Source organism: Netta rufina (genome assembly GCF_964035555.1).
Source record: "Netta rufina genome assembly, chromosome: 2".
Classification (NCBI taxonomy): Eukaryota; Metazoa; Chordata; class Aves; order Anseriformes; family Anatidae; genus Netta; species Netta rufina.
This window is the reverse complement of record NC_140124.1, coordinates 158,783,932-158,800,136: the sequence shown is the minus strand read 5'-3', so window position 1 is coordinate 158,800,136 and position 16,205 is coordinate 158,783,932. Positions and strand designations below refer to the sequence as shown.

At 53.5% G+C, this 16,205-nt stretch overlaps 1 protein-coding gene across 2 annotated transcripts in view; it reads right to left on the bottom strand.

Annotated features, from left to right (window-relative positions):
• Positions 1-16,205, bottom strand: part of NRBP2 (nuclear receptor binding protein 2) — a 30,625-nt gene that overhangs the window by 13,114 nt on the left and 1,306 nt on the right. For both annotated transcript variants that reach the window (XR_014618246.1, XM_084282795.1), the window contains exons 2-12: positions 6,070-6,192; positions 5,787-5,888; positions 5,479-5,568; positions 4,875-4,915; positions 4,705-4,799; positions 4,384-4,407; positions 3,945-4,028; positions 3,214-3,269; positions 2,414-2,509; positions 394-526; positions 126-228 (exon numbers count right to left, since the gene is read on the bottom strand). Coding sequence is in view for 1 of the 2 variants with exons in the window: in XM_084282795.1 (XP_084138921.1) it covers positions 126-228; positions 394-526; positions 2,414-2,509; positions 3,214-3,269; positions 3,945-4,028; positions 4,384-4,407; positions 4,705-4,799; positions 4,875-4,915; positions 5,479-5,568; positions 5,787-5,888; positions 6,070-6,192 (947 nt within the window). In the remaining variant the exon portion in view is untranslated. The remainder of the gene's footprint in view (positions 1-125; positions 229-393; positions 527-2,413; positions 2,510-3,213; positions 3,270-3,944; positions 4,029-4,383; positions 4,408-4,704; positions 4,800-4,874; positions 4,916-5,478; positions 5,569-5,786; positions 5,889-6,069; positions 6,193-16,205) is intronic.

Sequence of the window (16,205 nt, the reverse complement as noted above, 5' to 3'; positions counted from 1 at the left end):
GATTACTGGGGGAAGCAGGAGAGAAGAGCAGCACAGTCTACACCACAATGCCAGGATCATCACACTGGATAAAAATCCTGGGCTCAAACCTTTGTCTGCTCCAAAATCACCCTGCTAATTCTCACCTCCACTGTGCTCCAGGCCGACCCTCTCGCCGGATCTCTGCCATCACCATGTTCAGGTCCAGTTCCTTTATCTTCTCCTCCACCACATTCTCTGGCATCAGATCTAGGGCAAAGCCAGAAAAGGGCATCAGCTGGGAGGTCCTGCACATGTGGGTCCTGCAGCATAGTGCCCAGGGAAGGTCTGTGGGTCACTGCCTTTTTCTTCAGGCTCTGTTGGGGCTGGCATACAAGCTCGAATGGGGCAGAGTGATCTCTCACAGTTACTCACACTGGTTGTTGATGAAGCAATGTGCTGCCAGCAGCTTAAGGGAATGGACCTCAAAAAGCACACGGTGGAAGAGCAGGTTGTTAGCCGTTGGTCGCTTGTCTGGGTTGAGAGTCAAGCATGACAGAATGAACTCCTGAGGGTCAAATAAAAGGCATAAACTGGAGACAAAGCAGGATGTGGTCCTGCTTCATCTGCATCACTGCCAGCCCTGGCTGCCTCTCATGGGAAGCAGATGTGAGCAGCTGCTTCCCGCAGCACAGCACCAATACTGAGGGTGCTGCAGGTGGGCAGCATTCTGCTGGCTATCCACCAACAATCCAGCTGCAGGACCTCTGCTCCTGGCTTGCTTTCATCCAGGTAGGAGTATGCAATGCAAGCCTAGAGGTAAGGAGAAAAGGCAGGGGTGTATCGTGGCAGCCAGCCAGGGTCAGCTCTGAGAGCAGCAGCCCTCCAAAGAGATGCTGGTGCGTCTGGAGAAAGGGTGGATGGAGCCAGCTGGAGGGATTCCTGAGAGCAGCAGGGGAGGAGGGAGGCGTCTGCCCGTTTCTGCTCCCTGATGGCAGAAAAGCAAGATCCTCAGCTTTGCATGACACATGCTTCTTCTGCACTCTAGGGCCTTTCCCCTTCAAGTGCCCCTTGCTGTTTCTGTACAGGTATCTGGCTAGGGCTGCTCAGAACAGACACAAAGACAAAAAGAGGACCAGAGGAGAGATGTTTGTGTGGGTGCCCACACAGCCTAGCCCCCCACGGCCACCAGCAGTGAGCAGTGACACTGTCTGCCCCTGGTGCTAATGGCTCAGCAAAAGAAACTCTCAGGGACACTGTGCAAACAAGGGGACTGCCGTGTAAAGGGGGACAAGATTTATTATGGGATGTCTGGGGCAATTCTGGGATCAAACGAGATAATGTGGGGCATGTACAAACTTATGGGATGTTTCAGGGATGGGCCAAAGGAGGAGGAAGGGAGGGGTTGAGTGGATCAGGGAGGAATGTGGAGAGGGTAAAAGATGCATGCTGCAGGTCAGTGCGCTTTTCTGGCTGAGCCCTGCACCTGGTCTCTTCAATCTGTCTTGTTTTCTTATTAAACTCTGTTCCTAAGTATCATAGAACCACAGAATCATAAAATGGCTTGGGTTGGAAGGGACCTCAAAGATCATCTAGTTCTGACCTCAAAGATCATCTAGATCCAACCCCCCTGCCATAGGCAGGGATGCCATCAGGTTGCTCAGGGCCTCGTCTAACCTGGTCTTAAACACCTCCAGGGATGGGGCATCCACAACCTCTCTGGGCAACCTGTTCCAGTGCCTCGCCACCCTCTGAGTGAAGAATTTCCTCCTAATCTCTAATGCATGGCATAAGTATGCACGGCATGAGTTTGCATGACATCCTCTAGTGAACATCAAGCCAGGCTAGTTGGTAAGTAAAATGAATGCTTGGGGTGGGGAACAAGAGACCAGAGAGACCTCAGGGCTCACTTGGTAACAGGGAGACCCGTAGGACAGGGCTGATACCCCAGTGACCTGCGAAAGGTATCGCCCTCAGCGTAGGTCCTTAGAAGCAGAATGCAGCTATTCACTGTCTGCATCTATGTGGGTGCCGTGAATGCGGCGCTCCCCGGTCTCTGCTGACCTGTTTTCAGTTGGCCACATCTGTACAGCATGCGTGCGTGTGGGCACATGCGTGTACATGGGCACCTATTGGGAATTTACACAGCATCACTACTTGGCAGGACTGGGAAACGGGTGGGGACCTTCCTGCCATCCTGACCTGCCCAGGGGGAGGAATCCCTGTGCCCTTCAGCCCACCAGACTGGCTGCCCTCTGGTTTCCAAGAGGTTGCTGTCTGTGCCCCTTTCCAAGTGCCACTGTCACCTGGAGCGCACGGGAGCACCACGCTGCCTCTGTCGTTCAGATGCCCACCAAGAGGAGGTGTCCGAGGAGGGGGAGTTGCCCCCAGGAGGGACGCCTGAGCCTCTCTGGTGGGTCAGGCTGCAGCCCCAGGCCCAACCGGCTGCACTCACCCGCATGTTGGGATCGTCCAGAGAATGTCGTGCCCGCACGATTGCCTCCTCCGAGACTCGTGTGTCCCCGTTGGTCTGGATCTCCAACACTGCCATCTGGGGAAGGAGGAACGCAGCTGTGTCTGCAGGCAGCCGAGCCCTGGCTCGGTCCTTGAGGGCTTCCCAAGGGACGCCCCCTGCCAGGGTGGCAGCAGTGGAGCCCCTCAGCAGGACGCACAGCCCAGCCAGGTCTGCCTCAGGCCCTGGCACCCCTCTGTCCACAAGGTCCAGATTTCTCAGGGCTCCCTGGCAGCTCTGCCCTTGGGGCCTGTTTCTCTGCACCCCAGCACTCCGGGCTGCCCACACAGGGAGCAGATGCAGGGTGCTGCTCTCTGGGCACGGTGCAGAGGGGTGGGCAACACAGAGAGCACCAACAGCCCCACAGTCTGCCTGGACAAGCTGTGCAGGGCAGTGCATGTCCCCCTGGAGCAGCACAGCCCGTCACTGCCCTCCACCCTGACCCTTCCCGGGGCTGCCACAGCCTGCAGAGACACCGTCAGAGGCGGCTGAGGTGCACCAGGTGGGCACAGGAGGGGTAAGTGAAGCTCTCTGCTGTGCCCAGGGCTGGGCCATGGCAGTAGTGGCTGTTTCGCTGCACCCATAAGCGATGTCTCCATCCCTTCAAGGGATCCCCAGCTCACAGAAAGGCAGGGAGACCTCTTGGGGAGCTCCCGAGGCCAGCCAGCAGGGTCCACAAGGGCAAACCTCTCAAGCAGGAGTCCCTGCAGATTCCCAGGCTCTGCAGCAGCCCTACTCCGTACCTCCAGTGCACACATCCCAAAGGAGAAGATGTCCACAGCAGTCCCATCAGCCTTTTCTGCAAAACCAAGCCAAAAGCACATCATGCCAGAGGTAGAAGCCATCACCCACTCACATTGGGAATAATGTGCCCAAAGCCTTGGCCCTACAGACACCTCCCCACACACTGCACTCTCTCCCTGCCCAGCCAGCCTCACTCTGCCCGTGCCTCTGCTCGTGCCTGCTTCTCCTACCCCTGGCATGCTTTTTCTCCCAGATACCCTGCACAAAACTTTCCCATTTACTCCCCTTGAATTTGCCCCAGAATGTTCATGATGGGAATCACGCCGATTTTGCACATGGCACAAAGACTCCTTACTCCTTCCTTTTTCCCTGGTCCCTGTAATTTTACATGCTTTTGAGTGTTGCTGAGCCATAACCTTTTCAGAGAGCAATCTGTGGTCATACTGAAACCTTGTTCCTAACCAGTAATAGCTAATGCACAGTCCATTACCGTATAGGCACAACAGATTTTCCCCCATGTACAGCTCTGCACTAATCAACACTAAACTCTACCTACAATGTTATCACAGTCACAAGATCTTCTGTGACTCATGGCTGAGAGCTTTAGTTATGAATGCACTGAATAGCTCCGTATTGTAGCAAACCCGCTGCGCCCACGCTGTGCACAGACCCCTCCAACCCCCAGGGCCTCGCTCTGCCTGCACCCCCTGGCAGACAGAGTGGGACTCACGGCCATACTCCGGGGGAAAGAAATGCAAATTGCGCAGCTCTTCCCTCTCAATCCTGATGGGGCTTCGCAGGTCATCTGGAAGGGCTGCAAGGGGAACAAGAAATGCTCTGAGATGTGGCTCTTCCGAGTTGGTTCCCCAGGAGCACCTGGAGCACAGGCAGGAGCTCCAGGGTAGAAGGGATTTCAGGGTGTGCCCCTGCCCACAAAGAGACCAAGCAGACCACCTGGGGGACGCTCAGTCTCCCAGGAGACCCCTGCTCCTGCAGTGGGAGCAGCAATTCCCCTCCTGCCTGTAGAGCCCAGGACCACCCCTTGGTGCTGTAGGTCCTCACTGCCAAGAGGTGCCCAGAGCCCACTGGGGAGCCCACCCAACGATGAAGTCCACCCAGTGATGGGTGATGGGACAGATGGGCTGGAGAGGTGGCAGAGGGACACTCACCATTTGCAAACACCCTGTGCCAAACTGCCGGTCAGTGTCGATCCCAAGAAGGTAAGTAAGAAGGCGTGGAGCAGAGGACACAAACAGAAGAGAAGGTAATGCTATACTTTGCACAGATGATGCACATGTGGGTGACGCTCAGGTGATCCCCCAAGGGATCCTGCAGCTCTCACCTCTTCCCCAGTCAGCACCCCCTCATCACACCCTGCTCAGCCCCTCTGCCTCCCTGGCTCTGAGTCTCCCTCAGCTGGCACCTCCCTCCCGCTGATCCTCCCCATAAGCACTCAGAGCCACAGGGCTGCATGAGCAGCAGCATCCTACCTGAACCAATCTTTATGAGCCCGTTGTGCTGGATGAAGATGGTGTCACTGGTGAGATTGCCGTGGATGATGGGAGGCTCACAGGAGTGCAGGAAGCTGGGGACGTACACAGTCCTGAGTGTGCTGCCGGTGCCCAGCCAGAAGGAGGATGGCCGGTGGCAGCGAGCTTACCTGAGAGCAGACAGGATCTGGGTGCACCAGCGCTTCCAGGCCTAGAGCAGAGACCAGAGCTCTCCATCAGACAGGGCACACATCAGAGCCCAGCAGCAGATAAGGTCAGTCCTACCTATCACCAGAAACTGGGGAAATCAGCCCTCCACTAGCCCTGTAGGGACTGTTACTCAAAGATGACCCATGCAGTGTCCCAGCCCCAACAGTCTCCTCTCAAATCCCTGTTCAAAGAACACCATCAGAGCTGAGAACATGGGTGCCGCAATCCTTATCAGCAGACAGAGCTCTCCAGGGCACCAAAACCCTGGTGGGAGCATGGAAGGGAACATCACAAGAGGGGGCAAAAGCTAGCCGTGGTTATGGGGAACGTGCACGTAGTTTGCACCAACAGTAAGTTCCAGTTCTGTGAGTACATAACTGCACTGGTGTGGTAGTGAGCTCAAATTGCAGGCGAGGTCCAGCATGGGGCCCCCAGAACTCTCATTTGGGTGACTCAGGGAGTGACCACATGCACTCGCTCTGCATTGTAAGAGATCCTCTCCCAGCAGGCACAGAGCCACCCAATTCACCTGGGACGCTTCCTATGTGCTCTCAGGAAACCTACCCTGGCATTCATGGCCTTGTGGTTTTTCTTGGTTTTCTTCAGGAACTGTTTCAGGCTCCCTGAGGACACATATTCTGTGATGAAGATGACCTGAGAGAGGACAGAGGTGTCAGCTTTCCAGCCTCCCTGCACAGCCAGCACTGAGTGCAGCCCATGGGCAGCACCAGCACACAGCCTGAGTGGGGCTCTGCATAAGGCTGAGAGCAGGCTTCTGGCCACGGTGTCCCAGAGAAGGAAGGGGGGTCGGATCCCACCGGCATCCATCTAGCCTGGCACCCCCAGACACCCCCTCTCCAAGTCCTCCTTACCCGCGCCTTCGAGTCCTTCACATCCAGCCAGTATTTGTGAAGCTTCACAATGTTGGGGTGATCCACAAGCACCAGCTGCTCAAACATGGTCTTGATTTTCTCCTATGGGCAAAGAGGGGACAGGTGAGGTGGCAGCTCCCGGGACTCGTCAGAACACCTCAGAGAGCGAGGGCAGCTGGGACTGAGAAGCAGGCTGGGTCCAGGTCACAGGGAAAGCTGAATTTGGGGTACAGAGGAAACACGGGGCTGGGGGCACACTCTCCAGCGGGAGGGGATGGCTCACCTCGTGCGCTTTAAAGGCCTTCTTGTCAGTGAAAAGCAGCTCATTCCACACCACTTCCACACCCTCCTCTGTGTCCATGGCAAGGAAGGTGCTCTGGATGCCCGGCATGTTTCCCTGATTCACCTGTAAGTCACAGGAAAGTGTGAGACTGCCGAGGAGCATGCCCTGCCCCCAGCTCCCAGCCCCACTGGGAGCCCTGTGCAGAGAAACATGCTGCTTCGATGTTGGTGGACTTCAGCATCCTGCTCCTGAGAAGGATCCTTGCCCATAGGAGGCTCTCCCCAGGACACAGGGAGCAGAGCAAACCCCCAGCCTGCTGCCTGCCCTGCCTGGCCCTCAGGACCTGCCTGCCTGGGAGCTCAGGTCCCGCAGCAGCCAGTACCGCTCCTCTAGGACACGAGTGTGCAAGACAGAGCCAGTGATTCAGAGCAGCTGCCAGGACAGCCCCTCTCCTCTCTTCCAGCCCAGAGAGAAGCTGGCCACAGCAGCCACCTGCCAGCACCACTCTTGCACACAGACCCCACATGGGCTCCACATCCCAGTAGATGTTGGGGAGCAACCCACACTTGCAGCTGATGACCACAGACACTCACAATGGATGGGGCAAACTGGAAGGTGCAGACAAACCAAAGCTCTGACATCTTTTAACGTCTTGAGGTGACTGGGGTCACTTCCTCATGCCCCGGGGTCTGTCTGATGAGTTTCCATCCCCAAAGATCACAGAGCTGCATCCCTGGGCCCTGCAGAGAGCAGCTCTGCCATCATCACCTTCGTGAGCCACATCCAGCATAGACACAGCTGCAGCAGCCCTGCCCCTGTGCCAGGTCACTGCTGAACTTGCCTCGAGGCCAGCACCAGATTGCCCATCCCCAGAACAGTGGGAGCCCAGCTCCAGCCCACAGAAAACCTGTTCAAAAGGCACCCAGTTCTCGTAAGGGTTCATTAGCATGGAGACACCCTCACCAAGGACCAGGGTCCCGCCTGCCCAGAAAGGTGCCTGCTGTATCCTGAACTGCTGGCTGCGCTGGCTGCACACAGTCACTGCTCTTGCTCTTCCCCCATGAGCACCGCTGCACAGGAGCTCACCTGCAGCCCCTGATCTTCCTTCCCTTCTCCAGCGGGTTGGGGTCACCCTGTCAGCCCCTGATCTTCCTTCCCTTCTCCAGGGGGTTGGGGTCACCCTGCCAGCTGCTGCAGCTTGGGCAGAGGCAGTGCTGCCCGCTCCCATTGGCATGTGGCAGGGGCGGCGCAGAGCTGCCGCAGCCAGATGAAAAGCAGGATTGTTCTGCTGCTGCCAGGGGCCAGCACGCAGCGTCCCACCACCGGGGCTTGGACTGCTACAGCACGGGGCAGCTGTGGGTGCAGGCACGGAAGGGTCACACAGCACCCCCAGCTCATTAGCAGGGAACAGACGGCCAGCTTGTGGCCCAGTTCCTGCTGCGGAGGCACAAAGCACCTCTATTATTTGTTCTCTCTTCTCACAAGCTCCACGTGCTTCGCACAAAGCCCAGCACAGCCAGTGATGGGGCCAGCTGGCCTTGCCGGCTTCAGCCGTTCCCGCAAGTCCCCACAGCCTGCCTGGGCTCCAGTACGACCAGCCAGCACCGAGCCAAGGCAGGTCTCAATGGAGGCTCTGCCGGGAGGGAGGGCGGCTGGGGGCAAGCACCCATGAACCACGAGGGGGCCACTGGTCTGAGTACTCCATGAAGCTGCTCTTCTGCCTCTCTCAAACAGTGCCGCTCAAAAATCCTCTCATGGTCTTGACAGAAATCCTGTCCTGAACCCAGCTAGTGGCCATGAGGCCTCAAGCAAAATGTCAGCTGGGGAGCATGGCCCTGACAGCCTCTCCATCACCATGAGGACATGCAGGAGCTGCACAGCACTGTGTTGAGGTTACTGATGCCTGGCTCGAAGGCACGGCTAGGGATGAAAAGCTCTGGTGTCACCTCTACCCACCTCTCTGTGTTGCAATGAGGGACCCAGCCTGCAGGACCCCAGACCCGCATACCCACTGTTCCCACCCTTGATGAAGTGGGTGCTGATGGGTGCCTCCCGCCCCTGGGCCACACCGAGAACTTGACGTGAGCTCTCAGCACAGGGATGTGAACACACTCAGTCTTGTGCTGAATGGCAACAACAAAAAAAAAAAAAAAACAACACACTGAACAGCTGTCTTGTACACTGAGCTCTCAGACTGCATAAATAAATAAATGCTGCATGTAAACATACAGGTGACTGAGGGCAAAAGGAGCTGGCTGAAGGTTACTATCATTATCTGATACCAAGCCTTTCAGGGGCTCTGTGGACACCACGTGGATTTGGACTAACTGGCAAAAACTCTAAAGCCAGACTGGGAAAATTCCCTGTTCAGGCTGCTTCCAGAAAGCCCTTGGCAGGAGCTGAGGCCTGCCTGGAGAGATCACTGGGGACAAGTAAGTGAAGGTTTACAAAAGATCAGATTGCATCTTACAATATATCACTCCCTTTTGTGCTTTTCATATTATGGAGACTGAAACTGTCAACAGAAGGCTTAGTGATATAGTGTCGGGGCCTCGGGATAGCACTGGTTAAACAAGGAAGGCCAGAAAAGCAATGGGCAGGCATTTCTGCTACCACTGGGAGAGGCCTGTTTTGGAGAACAGAAGGACATGATGGGTTGTTACTCTTCTGGGGTGGCTCTGGCAGATGGAGAAGACATGGACATGGCACCTGGAGGAGAGGGGACTGCTCGTCTCCTGTGTCCTTCCAGACACCCGCACATGCTGGCCCTATCCCTCAGCAGAAACATAACCCTGTCCTCCATCCACCCTTCACGCCATCTAGATCAGCACTCCCTGACTACTGTGGGAGGCAGAGGATAGCATGTGTCCCCCTGGTGACACAATGACTGCAGGTATTTGTTGGAGCCACAGGTCACAGCCTCTGTGCTTCATGGCCCGGGGAGCAGTGTCAGCACTGCTCTGCCATGGAGCAGAACCCCCTGACTGCAGCACTAGAAGGACTAGCAGCGCATGAAGATGGTGATGCTCACAGCTGGCACAGGTTACCTGACTCCTCGTGACACTACAGCATTTTATCCCTTTTGGCACTGGGAACCTGCAGGATTTTCTGGGGCCACAAGGCTGAGCAGGGAACACAATGTGCGCAGGAGAATGCTTTGCAGAGTAAATCCCCAACCTGCCCCTCTGCTCCAGGATCTCATTAGCCTGGGTGACAGCAAAGGCTGTGTCTGGGCTCTCAAGGGACTTCTGTTCAGGTTGCAGTTAGCACACAGGTGCTGCTAAGGCTCAGGAACACACCTCAGATGGCAGAGCCTGTCCTCCCGGAGCAGCACATGCAAGCAGCAGAGACAGAGGACTGTGTCTCTACAGGGCCCCCCTTCCCAGCCTGAAGCTGGACTGACTCCCTTTGCCTTTCCAAACCACAGGGATGTTCTCCTGTGTTCCCTGGCCCTGACAGAGGATGTAATCCTCTCTCCAGCACCCCACACTCTGTAACACGTAGGGTAGGGGTAACTGTTGCAATACAGAAATAATGTTTTTAAAATATGTAAAAAGGGAAAAAAAGAGCTTAGATAGCTGAAGCCACACTAACACCTGTGCTGCTCCCCTTAGCTTACCAAGGGGCAGGGACAAGAAGAATTGGCAGTGGCAGACTGCACGAGGAGCATAAGCTGGTTCAGGTCCTGCGGGAGCAGCAGTGCACATGCAGCTTGCACCCAGCAGATGAGGGAGGCTCATCCATGGCCCTGCTGTACGTGTTGGTGATTCTTAGGGTGAACAGCTAACAACCCCATCATCCTGAGCTCGGAACACTCTGCCCGGGGTCTGAGACTCTGTGGCGTGGATCTGAGCTCTGCTTCTAGGGCCCTGTTTCAAGCACTAACAGCCCTTTGGTCCCTGGTGTGGGAGCAGGGAGGAGCAGCAGCCCTGAGCAATTAGGGAGCAATCTTCCAGGCCTGCCTGTGCTGCTGCACGATTTCACCTGGCAGCAGGTACACCAAAGGCTGTGACAAAAGAGGCAGCTGGGTGACATCCACCCCTCCTGCTATCTGCAGTCCACAGCAAAACAACAGACCAAGCCTAGTGTCCTGTGACAGAGCAGGAGCAGGATGAGGGATCTGTGCTGCCAGATAAACCTGTTTTCTCTGTGTGATCATGTTACACAATTAGCAGGTGAAGGGAACACATGAGATGGAAAATATTTTGATTCCAGTGAAGCATTTGATCCTACCTCCTACAAAAACATATTCTTCGCACTAGTTCAGACCAGTGTGGATAGACAGCTAATGCACTATCCACCGCAGAGACTCAGCTGAGCAGGGATGGTGGAGTGCCACGCATGGGGCCGGGGGTGCTTACACAGGTCAAGGCAAACTCTGTTGCAGTTTAATATCTTCTGTGCAATGATGGAGTGAAGCAGTGCAGGTGCTGGGGTCCCTGTTCTGGACAGTGCTGGGGGAGTGGTGGACCTCAAAGAGGAGAGAAGCAGCAGAGCTATGGGCAGAAGGCAAGAAGTGGCATGCAACCAATCAACCAGGAAAAAAAAAAAAAAAAAAAAAAAAAAAGAAAAAGGTGTCCAGCGCCACTGCAGGCAGGAGAGATGGAGGGAAGAGAACAGGCATGTGGCCAACACAGCAGAACAGACAGCAGCAGAGACCTGCTGTCCGAGGGCAGAAGGAGCACCCACTTCATGCAGCTCTTTCCATGAACTCTCCCTCCCCATCCCCATGAGGTCCCCTTCCTGTCAGCAGTGGCAGGATGGCTCCGGCTTGAGAACTGCAACCTCCCCCAGCAGAATTCACAGCATCTCCTCAGCCTGACCCTGCTGCCCATAGGTGGGAGGGCTGGGCACCGTTCCCTTCTCCCATACCCACTCCTGCCCTTCCCTCTCGCCCAGCGGCTGCTGGAACAAACCCTGAGATCCCTGACCTCTCCTTCCACTGCTGGGAAGGTGGCACAGAAGTGTATTTTTCCACTGCCCAGATAAGAGCCAGGCGAGATCCTGCAGGCATAAATGTTGTTACTACCAGGGCAGACGACGGGCACTGCACGGACGCCTGGCTGGTGACAGGGGAGGCCGTTTGCTTTACCCCAGGGCGCTGTGCAGCCCTGGGGAGGTGCGAGCCTGTGGCTGGAGGAGGTGCCCCAGGACAGGAGATGCGGTGTCCCTGCCTGCCACTGCAGCCCCCACACCCACGCACCTGAACCTGGGGCAAGCGCCCAGGGGTGGGCTTGCAGTGCTCATGGAAAGAGCACCAGCTGGCCATCCAAGCCCATCCTGAAGATGCCACCCTTCACAAGACAGGCACAAGCAGTGACCAGTATAAATTAGCCCAATTAACAGAAATTTGGTGTCATTTACCCCCTAGACTGCATGGAGAGAGTATTTGCTCTCTTGCTGTGATGGTGTAGAACAAACCCAGGCTGAACATGCAGGATGCCATAATTCCATTTCCATGAAAGGTAACGAGCTCACTTCTGATCCCAATATGACCACTTTGGGGAATGCTAAAACACTGCCTTTCATGTGCTTATTGTGCTAACTTGTGAAATGGAACAGCAAACCAATGAGCATTTGACCATCTTTGAACCCGTTTTGTAACATGACCATGGGACGCCTCCTCCCAGAAGTGAAATAAAAAAGCTTCTGGGACCGTGTGTGATCTCAGGTTACATCAGAGAAAAAAGAAGGAAGTAGACAAGGGACACTTAAGGTGTAAAAGCTAGCAAGGTTCATATGAGATGTCTGGCCACTGTAAATGAAAATATCTGCATGCAAATGGAAGGAAAAAAAAAAAAAAAAAACTTGGTAAAAACAGGAAGGGGTCAAAACATGGAGAATCCTGGTAATTTTAACAGCTCTTTGGTGTCTAGTTTGAGCAAAGAAGGAGCAGCTGCATGCATTCGTGACATGGTGAGAAGCTGGAGCAGACAGATAGTGTCTTAGCAAGGAGCAAATCAAGTAGCCCAGGAGCAAAGAGCTGTAAACAGATAGGCATTCTTGTGGAGTATATGGATAGAAATAAAAAAGCATGTTACCACACGAAAAAGGACAAGTTTCTGCACTAACCTTTACCACCCAGCTAAGTCACCACCCTCCTCAGCAATGAGAACAAGGCGGAGGATTGTTGTGACCAGGAAGATCATGAAGGATTAAAGGATCCTTGAAACAGAGAAAGCAGCAAGGGAAAGCAGACCCAAAGCAAAAGGTGAAACAGTCTCCCCGTTCATCGCCCACACAAACTGGAAGTGCGATGACGAGGACACTAAATCTAGCATGCCAAGTTTTGTTTGTTGCCAAACTATCAGAAAACATGCTGGGAAGAGGACTTCACTGTCTGCTTCCCATTAAGTTTACCTACTGGTGACTTACGCCACCTTAGTTCAGACAACTTCATCTTGCTCTAATATCCTCATTACTCTAATATCCTCAGCCAAAACCACTTGGGATGCTCCACTTCCTACCTGGAGCCCAGAGCAAAGCCTTGTGATGATATGAACCTGTCTGATCAGCTGAGGCCAGCAGGTTTGCAGGTAAACTCATCCTGGAAAGCTAAACAAACTGCAAACAAAAGCCATAAAAACAGTAAGGGGAAGAAAAAAATAGATGGCATGAAAAGAAAGAGCTAAGTCCTTCAGCTGATCCCCTCTGCTCTGGAAAAGCACTTCACAACAAAGCACACTTCAAGTCCTAGTCTCCTGGGAGGGCTGGCAGCAAAGCAGCTTTTAAAAATAACTCTGGTGGCAAATATTAAATACTTGGGTGCTTTCCAAACAATGTATCACAGAACTGGTTATCCTCACTGCAAACATCATGAATGCCCAAAAAAGGGGGAACCCCCTTCCACCTCAGTGTATTAAATCCTAGATTATTTCTCCATATGTTGTTTTCAGTTTTAGGTCTGGGGGAAGCTATAACAACATTTCAACATCTCCCCCTCTTGCAGCTTTTCTCAAGTCACTTTACTTTCTTCAAAATCTGCTTAAGTATTTCTTTTCTTTCTTTCTTTCTATTCCTGTTTCTCTTTTTCCCCCCCTTCCTCCTGCTGCTTTTAGAAGTTGGTTAAAGCTCATAGTTCAAGGGCTCTGTATCATTACACATGCAGTCATTAACCCTTTTATTAAACAAGGTGACCAAAAGGGGAGCAATAGGCTATTTAGAGCAAAACTGCGACCAGCCCTATTTTAGCAATGAGCAGCTGCACTGGAGCTGCCAGCTCTGCAGAGCAGAATGCGGGGCTTGTGATGTCAGGGTTACACGCAGAGAATGGACCTAACATTCGGTCCTGTGAACGACAGCAGAGCCCTGCCAGAGCAAGCATGTGCTCACGTGCAAAAAGAAGGGGTCAGGAATGCCGAAGGCAACCCAGGGCACACTTGATCCTGGACACTCTTGTGTGGAGCACCAGAGGCAGAACTGTCCATCCGGGACACCCGCAGAGATGGATGAGAAAGGTGCTGGAAACGGCCTGAACCAGAGGTACATTACCGATTAATGCCATGGTACCAGTGCTCGTGAACAGCAGAGTCAGCAAATGTCTACTGGGCATAACAGCCCCCTTTCCAAAGGGATAAAGGTTTTGCAAATGCAAAGCGACATGGATACATAAACATTTGTTTTTAGCAACATGGTGCTAGAGCTTACTCAGGAAACTGTAATCAGACTAGGAACCCCACCGCATGGGAAAAGTTTTGCAAAACTTTTTAAAAAGCAGTATATCAGGTTTCATCTTCCGTATTTCTCTTACTCCACAGGACGGGTGGAAAAAGTAAATGAAGTCATCAAACCAATGCTGAAAAAAACATATCTTCCTAAATGGAAAAGTCTACAGCAGCAGCATTCCTTTGCTGTACTTTCACACTAATAGCAGGGAGAGAAGTGAAGGAGGCAGAACACGGGTTGTGCTGATGCTGAATGTGAAGTCGCTGAAGGATTCACGTGACTGTTTCTCCAGATAAGTTGCAAAAATACTTTAAGTGCTTCTATTTCCTAAGCTGTGACTTCATATGCATCATAAGTATATGCATCATGAACAGGCAACGGAAGTTGTGCAGGGAAGTATTCTCCTCTTTGGCGTGTACGGCCAGACCCAGCACAGCGGTAGGAACCGGCACCGCGCACAGCACGTTCAGGCTGTTGCACCCGTACCTGAACTGGGTGTAATAACACACTCTGTAGGGCTGCAGAGAATGGCTGTAACTGCTACATGTGAAAACAAAGGTGCAGTCCTTGGGTACATGTTATTAATAGATACACACTAGGAATTCATCATAACAAGCTTCTCAGCCTACACCACAGGGCACCACGGTTTAAGCATTAGAAGCCTGCGCAGGGCGCTCACCCCTGCTCACTTCAGCTTTCCAGGCTCTGGACACTGCTGCAGACTGCACGTCTGCGCTCTCCCACCCCTCTGGACCCCTTCTTGCAACATCAGGACTTTGGATCAAGCACAGCACCATGGGTCCTACACAGGACTCAACTGCTGCGGCAAAAACAAGTTAAGGAAAAAAAATAATTATACTAAATTATCAGGATAAGGAGGGAAAATCCCTATTGGTAAAAATACTCGATGTGCTTATGGAAATCTGAATGTTTGTTAAACAGAATGGCTGTTTATCTACATTAGAAGCTAACAGCTTACAAATAGCAAACTGTTTTCTTCCTGGTACATAACTGAAGCATCTAGGAATATGCAATAACTAGTCTCTTACACAAAACTTCCTTCACTTTCATTTGCAATGTTAGGCAGTGCTGCCACTTCCCTGTTTGAATTCATGCATGCTTTTGTTGCGGCAGCTTTACAGCTCATGGCCCCTGTCCCTGTTAAGCAGACTGCTCTCCTCGGGTCGCTCACCTGAACGCACCCCTCCCCAAGGCATGCAGCTCTGCCATGGGTGAACAGTCAGGAGATGTGATGTGATGAGCCCCTTGCTCGTCAGGAGATGTGGTGATGGCAGCACTGTAATTCATTTCTTTGATGTGTGGCCACCTCTCAAACCACTGAGACACACAAGACACACGAGCTTTCCTGCCACCCCCTGCTGTCCTGCAACACCCACAAAAGGTCAGTCGTTCCCTCCCAGCTCTCCATCTAGAAACACCACAGACGGGTGGCACGGCACAGTGACCAATTACCAAAACTTCTGTGTGGAAATGTCACTGGTGGTGCTGTGCACCTCATTTGTTTCCACCTCTCCCACGCACTGCACAAGGGGACAAACCTCCAGGGGTCAGTTCCAGCCACTGCAATGCCGCTCTGGAGAGCTCAGAGCTCACTTGTGGAGTTATATGCTAAAATATACACCATTAAATGTCACCTTTGGGTCAAAATAGACAGGAATTGTTCAGCCAAGAAATGACCTCCAAGCCATGTCTATGCCAAGGACAAGTAGGGTGTTCAGATGGTTTTGGTGGGTCACAGATTAACACACATCATCCAAGAACTCTGTGAAAACACACAGTGTGACTGCAGGTCAGATGCCATTAAATTACAGGAGTTATCCAGCGTAGCCCAAATGGTTCCCCCCTATTGCTCACTTCCAACACACAGCGGAGGTCATTTTGTGCCTGTAGGTCTAAACGCAGGAGCATCAGGGTGTTCTCAGCCAAAAATCTGTTTTCCTGACAGCTCTCCTCAGCCCTTCAGCTGTCCCGCAGAGCCACCTGGCAGAGACCACGGGGTCTGCCGGCTGCTCCTCCATTGCCACCCCAGGCCTCACCAGCAGCACGTGGCAGCTGCCTGGGGCCGAGGACGTGCTGCAACGCCTGCACCAGCAGCCAGAGCTCAGCGCCTGCCGGGTGCAGGGTGCAGTGGTCGGATGGATGGCTGATGATGGGTGCCAGCAAAGCCAGTCCCAAAGAAGATACGGGAAATGACAGAAGGCAAAAATGCATCTGGCTCAGATGTGGCGCACAGGTGGGATCTGATACCCCAGGAGAGCAAAGGGCGAGGTGGGAAAGAAAACGTGGGATTTTGAATGTGGAGTCAGGCCCTGGCACCCACCACGCAGCACACGCACCACCGCATGCGTGCTGGGGCATAAGGCTGCAGCACTAGCCATGTGGAACGTACCCCTGCGAGGCTCTGATGCACGGCAGAGGTGTTGAGGTAGTGGGGAAGAGAGATCAAACTG